The 8,875-nt window shown below is 56.3% G+C and overlaps 1 protein-coding gene across 1 annotated transcript in view; it reads right to left on the bottom strand.

The window, feature by feature from the left end:
* Window positions 1–8,149, bottom strand: part of SCAF1 (SR-related CTD associated factor 1) — a 16,022-nt gene extending 7,873 nt beyond the window's left edge. Inside the window, exons 1-6 of the mRNA XM_024132461.3 lie at window positions 5,121–8,149; window positions 4,815–4,872; window positions 3,977–4,071; window positions 3,575–3,675; window positions 3,372–3,487; window positions 4–148 (exon numbers count right to left, since the gene is read on the bottom strand). Of these exons, the coding sequence (XP_023988229.2) occupies window positions 4–148; window positions 3,372–3,487; window positions 3,575–3,675; window positions 3,977–4,071; window positions 4,815–4,872; window positions 5,121–5,834 (1,229 nt within the window). The 5' untranslated portion in view covers window positions 5,835–8,149. The remainder of the gene's footprint in view (window positions 1–3; window positions 149–3,371; window positions 3,488–3,574; window positions 3,676–3,976; window positions 4,072–4,814; window positions 4,873–5,120) is intronic.
* Between the last annotated feature and the right edge of the window lie 726 nt (window positions 8,150–8,875).

Below are 8,875 nucleotides of genomic sequence, written 5' to 3'. Positions count from 1 at the left end.
GGGGAGGGGGAGGATGATGAGGGGGAAGGGGAAGGCGAAGAGGAGGCAGAGGAGGGGGCAGGGGGTGGTGCAGGACCCCCGTCTCCAGTGCCCAAGGTGAGGAGGTGGCGGGCACAGGTGGGTCGAGAAGAGTGAGATTGCGGAGAAACTGCAAAGGAAGAGCGGAGACAGGGTGGCGGTCAGGTGCCTGTCCTGGTGCAGCGGAGGGGCCCGCAGGCAGGTCAGCACCCCATCTGCTGGCCCCCTCGCTCAGCACTCGCCACACCAGCAGGCACTGCTTCCAGTGCTTCACGTGTGTCAACACATAAGATGCTCCTAACAACAGTACCTACGCTCCACGCTGTAGGTACTGCGACCGGGGGTCCCAGGAGGAAACTGCAGCACAGAGAGCTGTGGCATCTTCCCCTAGAGCACAGTCAGCAGGGGGGGAGTCAGGATGCAAACTCGGTCAGTGTGGCCCCCGAGCCCACACTCTCATACCCGGAGCCGTAAGCTGGCCTGCAGCCCAAGACCGCCCTGACCAATGACAGCAGTGACATTCCCGCAGGAGGCACAGGCTGGGATGGGAGAGCCATGGTTCCAACCTAGGACCACCTGCAGGGGTCAAGCCCTGTCCTGCTGAACCGGCTGCCTCCTGAGGGAATCTATCCCTTTGTACAGGAGGCCTAACATGAGGCTGAGAAGGTGAAACTCCCTCTCCAGAGTCAGAAGGTGGCAGAGCTGGTGAGCCCTGACAGCCCGAGTCCTCACCGTGCCCCCGTCACTCTGTGATGAGCCCCATCCCAGGGGCGACATCAGCTTGGGACTCAGACATCACTAATCAGGCGAGGCATCGTGCTGTCCTCCGTTATTCTGTCCGCCCTCCCGAGACCTTGCTTTCGAAGCACTCCACGGTCTCAGCACCACAAGTCACACATGTGGAGACAACCGATCGAGGCTGCCTCCGGGGCGGGTGAAGGGGCCAGGATTCAGACACACACATCAGAGTCCAGAGGCCACTCTCCCAACCACATGTAACTGCCAGGATCCTGCCCCAGCAAGGAGGCCGGCATGGTCGCATGAACAACGCCAGGGAAGCCCGGGGCTAAGAAGGCAGCACCAGAGCCACCTCCCCACCCGGATGCCAGGCTCCAGCCCTCTCCCGCAATATGCCCGAGGGCAAGCAACTCAACTGCTGTTTGCCTTGGTTTCCTCATCTATAAAAGGGGAGTTTGCTCATTCATTCAACGCATTTTTTCTGATCATCAATCTGACAGACGGGTTTGGGGTATAGAATAGAACCCAGACAGGTTTGGGGTATAGAATAGAACCGCAAACAAGAGACAAAAATCCCTGCCTTCAAGGACTTGCTGAGCATGAACTCTGACTACCCGGGCTGTTATTACCACCACCTGAGGCAAACACCAAGTCTGCAGATTGCAGCAGTCTGCAAACTCGAGACATCCGCTTCTTTATAAATAGTTTTTTTAAAGGACTACGGGTTTTTCTTGCGTTAATATTTTCCAAACGAAGACCAAAAAACACTTGGAATAAGAAAACAAAACATAGGGACTTTCCTGGTGGTCCAGTGGGTAAGACTCCGTGCTCCCAATGCAGGGGGCCCGGGTTTGATCCCTGGTCGAGGAACTACATCCTGCATGCATGCCGCAACTAAGAGTCCTCATGCTGCAACTAAAAAAAAAAAAAAAAAAAAAAAAGATCCCGCACGCCACAACTAAGACCTGGCACAGCAAAAATAAATAAATTAATAAATATTTAAAAACAACAACAACAAAACCCTAAAACATAACTCCAGAGTCCTGCTGAAAACAGAAAACAGCTATTAGGTTCTGGACACAGCTACGGATATCACTTAAAGCCCAAGGGCCAAATCGCATTGGAAACCTGTCCCGCTCACTTGTTTACTTATTCCCTATGGCTTCTGATTTTAAAAGAAATGAGGAGAGAGAGTTCCTTGGTGGCCTAGTCGTTAGGATTCTGGGCTTTCACTGTAGAGGCCCGGTTCAATCCCTGGTTGGGGAACTGAGATCCCACAAGCCATGCGATGCAGCCAAAAAAATAATAATAATAATAAATAAGTAAACAAATAAAATTTTAAAAAATAATAAAAGAAATGAAAATACTTCTGTGGGCCCCTAAGAGTGTGGCGAGCCCCAGGCACCATGTCCCCTGAGCCTAAAGGATAAGTAAGTCACCCCAGATCTGTGAGAAAAAAGAAAGGACAAGGATGGGACTTCCCTGGTGGCGCGGTGGTTAAGAATCCTCCTGCCGATGCAGGGGACACGGGTTCGAGCCCTGGTCCGGGAAGATCCCACATGCCGCGGAGCAACTGAGCCCGCGCGCCGCAGCTACTGAGCCCGCGCTCTAGGGCCCGTGAGCCACAATTACTGAAGCCCACGCGCCTAGAGCCGGTGCTCTGCCAACAGGAGAAGCCACCACTGCAGTGAAGAGCGGCCCCCCGCTCGCCACAGCTAGAGAAAGCCCGTGCGCAGCAGCAAAGACCCGACACGGCCAAAAATAAATAAAGTTAAATCTTAAAAAAAAAAAGGACAAGGAAAACGTGAACTGGTTCAGAGGGTATGCAAGCCTCTGGCAGAACAGTTGCCCGTAGCTGACCTTCTGCCGCGCCTTCCTCTCCCCTCCACCCCTCCCCGGGTATGGACGTCCGCAGAAGGGAAGTCTAAACCCAGGGTTCTCATCAGGGTCCCGGGGGATCAGCAGCAGCAGCAGCACTGGGGAGTTAGTTAGAAATGCAACTTCCTGGGCCCTGCCAACTCCAGGCCTGCTGCATGAGAAACCCTGGGATGGGCCTAGTGACCTGCGGATTAACAAGTCCTCCGTGGCGATTCTGATGCCCTTTCGAGTTTGAGACCCTCTGCCCTACGCTGCTCAGGGGCTTTACCACCGTGTGCGGGGCTGCGGAGCGGACTCTTCCTCGGGCAGGTGCACGTCACAGAAGTCAAAAACCTGCACGTTACACACAGAAGGCCCCGGGCTCAGGGCCACCACTAAGCAACCGGCTGTGCCACCTCGCGCAAGAGACTTCCCTCTTTCAGACTTTTCTCTTCCTGGAGTCGGAGATGCTGAGAGTCCCCCGTCCTGGGGAGACGAATTCCTAACGCGGTTACACTGATATTCAGAAGCCCCGGACGCACGCTAACTGCTCCCACACGGTGGCTCTCGCGTCAGTTTTAACTTTAATTACATCTGCACGTGCATACAGCCTTTACTGAAGTCTAACAGGAGAGAGACGTGACGGTACAGATTTTGTCTAAAGGACGCACTCAGCACCGCTACTACCACCACCAACAGCTAACGCTCGCGCGACGCCGAGGCTCACTGCCTGCCAGCTCAGCCCTGGTCCCACGTACCCGTCTTGCCCGTCCTCCAGGCCCTGACACGGGGCAGCAGGCTGGGTACGGGAAGAGGGACTGGATCCCTGTCCCCAATTCGGACCTCGGCCACCAGCTCCAGCACGTCCTCGCTTCTGCAAGACAGGGGGTGAGTGAGCCTCAGAGGTGCGTCCAACTCCCACACTGGGGGCCTTTCCCACTCCAGCTGCCCAGATACTCACTCGCCAGGCCGCAGGTCCAGGTGGCTGGGAACCCAGGTATCTGGGGGATCCAGGATGCTCACCAGCCCCGCGAGGAGGCCATCGGCAGCCACGTCCAACACCTGGAATAGGCCAGGAGGGGCTCCACCCTGTCCCTGCTTGTGTGAGGACCCACACAGGCCCTAAGCTCTCAGTAACCCAGACATCTGAGACCCTGTGAGAACACGAGGATCCAACTGACTCCTCAACCTGACTGCCTCCAGGACCCAAGGGACCAGGCCTCAGAGCTTCCAACACTGCCCCCGATCAGCACCCCAGACCCAGGAGCCTGGGTCCCCATCCCCATTTCAGGGATCCAGGCCCCAGTGACCTTCCTCCCCCAGCCCCAGAAGTCCAGGTCCCTAGCCCCCTCTTCTTACTCACAGAAGCCGTGTCAGTCCCCCCTGATTCCTGGGAACGGGGCTCTGAACGTGGGCTCCGACAGCGCCTCCATCGAAGGCCATGACACCGAGAACCATCTGGAGAGAGATTTGCATGGCGGATTGGAGACAGGGGACTAGATGCAGAGACCTTGCTGGGCAGAGGAAAAAGAGCCTGCCTAGCTCTTGACAAAGGAACCAAGCTCCTGCCTACACTCCCGCCTCCATTCAACCACTTCCCAACCTGGGTCCCAGAAGGACTTCCCAACACCCTTTTGAGGCACCAACTCTCTCACCCATTTGTCCGCCCAGCCACCCTCCGGATGAAGACCAGACAAGTCAGCTTGGCCTTTGAGCCTTGCTGTGACCCAGTCCCCACGGAGCGATCCTGCTTCCCTTCCCACCAACATCCTCTGCCCACCGGCCCCGAAGACCCACAACTCGGTCCAGCAACGTGGTCCCTGTGCCGTGTGCCCGCTGGTGCCGCCCCCGCCTATCAGGCTTTCCTCTTCACCGGACAGCGCTCATACAGCCTTAGAGACACAGGTCCCCTGTCACCTCCTCGCTGAAGCCTTCCTGGACCCCATCTCCCTCCACACCAGCTTAGCTGGGCCTCCTGCCCTCTCACGGTGCCTCGGGCTACCTCTGTCCTGGGACCGTGTCTCCCCTCTGCCAGACTGTGAGCCCCTCCAAGACGGCCACGGAGTCCAACCCATCTTGGGCTCCCTGTGCCAGCACAAGGGTGGCACCCAGGAGGCCTCGGGAAAGCGTACATGAATGAGATTAGGAGAAAGAATGCAGAGATGGGGCAGGGGGCTGGGAAGAACCAGAAGCTGTCATACCTTTATCATTTGGCAGGTCCCCCTGCAGGGAACTTCCCACAGCCTGCTGAATGGCCCGCTGAAGGCAAGGTGAGGGTGAAGGGGGTGGAAAGAAAGAGCAGTCAGGGGATGCATGCGGAAGGTCACAAGCTCTGCTGCTGGGAGACAGCCATTCCAGACACCCCTACAACCAGACTCAAACCCTACAGACAGGCCAAGAGTCCCGGCCCCCCAACCCCTCCTTCCCCAAGGGTCCAGGAGTCAGGCCCCTGGAATCTGGACTCCCAGCCCCTCCCTCCCTCGGCCCCAGGCGTCTGGCTGCCTCACCAAGATAAAAGCAGAAGGAGAAAGCGTAGGGTCTCTGTCTGGCGGACCGTCACCCCGATCCTCGCCTGACTCCTCTGTCTTCCCTCGAGACTCATCTTCTTCCTCCATGGTCACCTGGTGGTGGAAGGGGGGGAGAGTCTGGAGTAGAGGCAGGTGGGCAGGCCACGGTGGTGCCAGGTGGTGGAAGGAGAGGACAGACATGAAGACCTCAGGGGCCTCCAACACTGTATCCCTTTCAGCATCCCTCCTCTCCTCCACCGCATCCCAGGCCCGGGCAAGTACCAGGCCCAGTGCAGACACTAGAGGGACTGGAGGAGTAACTCTCTTCCCTTGTCTGAATTTGTTGCCTCCTCTGCCAAAGGGAGGCCTTCCCGGCCTATTTCCACACACCCCTCCCCAGTTCCCGCACCTTCCCCCACAACCAAACTTTAAGACCTCACAGGAGCCCGCCTTCACGGGAGCCAAGACTCTTTTCTGTTGAGTTGTGATTTCAAACACTGCGTCCCGAAGTCTCATAAACCCACCTTTCCCAAACCGAGATACGTGCCAGTGTGCTGGGTGTGCCTCAAACAGCACGCCACTTCCTAAAAAAGCATCGATTCTCCTCGATGGTGAGGGACCCAACAAAATGTATTTACACACAGAAGATGGAACTATAATAGAATGAGCTACAAAACCAGTACGCCACTTTGAAAACGAAAACACGAACTTCATGGGCTTCCCTGGTGGCGCAGTGGTTGAGAGTCCGCCTGCCGATGCGGGGGACGCGGGTTCGTGCCCCGGTCCGGGAAGATCCCACGTGCCGCGGAGCGGCTGGGCCCGTGAGCCATGGCCGCTGAGCCTGCGCGTCCGGAGCCTGTGCTCCGCAACGGGAGAGGCCGCGGCAGTGAGAGGCCCGCGTGCCGCAAAAAACAAAAACAAAACAACAAACACGAACTTCAGTAATGCTGTCCACCAGACGCCGCAGGGAGCACCCTCCGATCACCTGTCAGCCCCTCGTGCGGAAGCGCGGCTCAAGGCTTTGCCATGTCACAGAAATTCTTAGGTTATACAGAAGGTGAAAAATCACTCTTTAGACTGATGGGGATCTTGATTAGGGCTTCAGAAAACACGAAGATTTCAGCTGTAGGCTTCCCTGCAACTGTCAAATCTCCTACTCTGAAGACAAGAAATATCTGGTCCCACAGTTCCTAGAAAGCTTCAAAACCCCTAACCCTCAACGCCGTGTGCTTAACTCTAAGTGGGCCCAATAGGAGTATCTAAGTCAGAGAAAGGCTGTGAGAATTGAAAGGAGACGGACTCCTGACAGAGAGTTAACAGCCCAAGCAAGCTATATAGAGGCCAATAATTATCATTGGCCTTTAACGCCCAGGTTTCCCCTACTTCGGTCTCCCTTACACCCTCGGTTGCATACCTGCCAAAAAAAAAAAAAAAAAAAAAAAAAAGGTCTCGGTTCTGGTCTCCCTCGTACCAGATTTTCAGAAAGCTCTCCCATGCTGCCTCCTGGCTCTCTAAGAGCCTGCAGTTCCTTCCCGAACTCCCATAGACAACTCTCACCCTGAGAAGCCCCTCTGGACAGTTCCCAGCCCTGGTGCTGCTCTCCGGCACCTGGGTGGGGGTGGGGGGAGCACACGATATGTAGAACAGCGTCTGTCACATAAGAGACACTTAATCAAGGTGTGCTGACTATAGACCCACAGAGCCGCAAACTCTGTAGAATGAACATCCTCCCTTGCCCATTCACACATGCCCCAGGATTTGCAGACACACCCCCGGCTCCTTAGGTCTTTTAGACCTGAGAAGCCTCTGCAGACGCTGCTAGGTCCCTCTAGATAAGTTTCCCAAACTATAGACTTGATAGCAGTTCAGTGCTTCACAAATAGCTTGTTATCAAAGCAAATCGAACACAATAGAAGGTTCTTCACAATACATCACAAGTAAATGGAAATACTAATTAAAGGGACTTGGGTATGAAATTCGTATGACGGTGTACACTGGGTCTCAATGAAAAAATGTATTTCTCACTGTAGATCAAGGTCAAAAGAGTTTGAAAAGCACAGCACTAGACGAATCTAGACGATCCTATAGACGATCCTATAGACTTTCCCAGACCAAGGAGGACTAACTCTCTCTCTGTAGCCCCAGGGCCACGCAGAATTTTTCAACATTGTGCATTTGAATTACTTTCTAAGGGCAAGTACAATACAGCTGGGCAAATTTTCCAATAGTCTTCATTGTCTTATTCTCCACGCAATGGCGTGGCCCCCCCAAAGGCATTCGAATTTGCAGGCACACTCAAAGCCACCTAGATGGTTCCAGGTCCTTCTAACTGCCCCCAGTCTCCTGTCACCCAGATTAGACACTCCCCAGACAGCTGGAGACCCATCCAGGCCTCTCAGAACATCTCAGTATTTGCCTCTCTCCCTTCGTGGGTACATCCCGCTCCTCTGGGTAGCTATAAAAGACTTCCTAGCCCTGGAACAGTTCTTCCAGGCCCAGCTATATGGCCCCAGACCCCTGTAGGTGAGCCGCATCCTCAGGTCAGCCCATGTAGACACTTCGCAGCCCTAACAGACATACCCTAGGCGCTATAGTTGGCTCTGCAGATACTCCCCAGCTCTTGCAGATCTCCTTCACCCCGGGACATATCTCAAGATCTCAAGATGGCCCCAGAACCCTCTAAACAGACCCTAGCCTCCGGTCAGCTCATAAAGACGATCAACAGTGCCCACAAAAATGACCCAAGCCAGCTATATGATGGAAGGCAGGCTTCAGTCTCACTCCAGGCCCTGTGGACGCCTCCAATCCTCTCGGGGACGCCCCGTAGATGCCCCCCGGCACCACAGACGCGTCCCAGGGCCTTCAGAAGGCCCCCCGCTCGGCTCCAGGCGCCGCCGCCGCCACCAGGCCCGAGGCCACCCCGCTAAGCCCTTGAGGTCCTGCGGCCTGCCGGGAGGACCCCGGGACAACTAGCGACCCGACTCCGCCCCGCCCACCCCGATAGGCCCGAGCCCCGCGGCCCAGACCGCCGCCGCCATCTTACCCCGCCGCTCGGGCTGCGGCTCCGGCCCCGGCGCGGGGCGGGGCGGGCTGGGGCGGGGCTCGCGAGCAGAGGGAGGAGAGGGGTGGAGCTAAAACACCGCCGAGCTTGCCGGGAGTTCAAGTACCGAGCACGGTGCCGTGAAGGCTGGTGGGAAGGCTCCGGACTCAGCTTCCCAGCAGTCAATAGGACACATAGGCCGGGTGCGCGCGACGCACGCCGGGAGGCGTAGTCCGCGCGTCGCCTCCGCCGCGCGGGGACAGCAAGCGGGGTGAGGGGTGAAGTGGGCGGGGTTGCGGTAGGCCGCGATTAGGCCCCAAAGTACCCAGCACGCGCGCGGAAAGAGCGGCGGAAAAGGAAGTGACGGAAAGAGCGGTCAGCGTGACAGATGCGGGGGAGTTGTAGTTCCGCGGAGTGGGCCGTAGGAAAAAAAAAAAAAAAAAAAAAAGGACAGGCTGGGAATTGCCCCGCCCACATTCTAGGGATCCCAGAATCCCGATACCAATTTCTCTCTAAATTTAGAACCAAGGAGCCCGGCCCTACAGCTTCCTCCTCATTTACGACAGAAAAGTCCAAATTCCGATTCCTCTCACTCAGAACAGAGGAGTCCGGACTCACATTTCCCTCCTCCCTGGGACTCAGAAGCCGAGCCCTCCTTCCTGTTAAATCCAGGAGTCGGGCCCTCAAGCCATCCTCAGACCATTCCTGGCCTCAA

This window comes from Physeter macrocephalus, chromosome 17 (genome assembly GCF_002837175.3).
Source record: "Physeter macrocephalus isolate SW-GA chromosome 17, ASM283717v5, whole genome shotgun sequence".
NCBI lineage: Eukaryota > Metazoa > Chordata > Mammalia > Artiodactyla > Physeteridae > Physeter > Physeter macrocephalus.
This window is presented reverse-complemented; position numbering and strand designations above follow the sequence as displayed.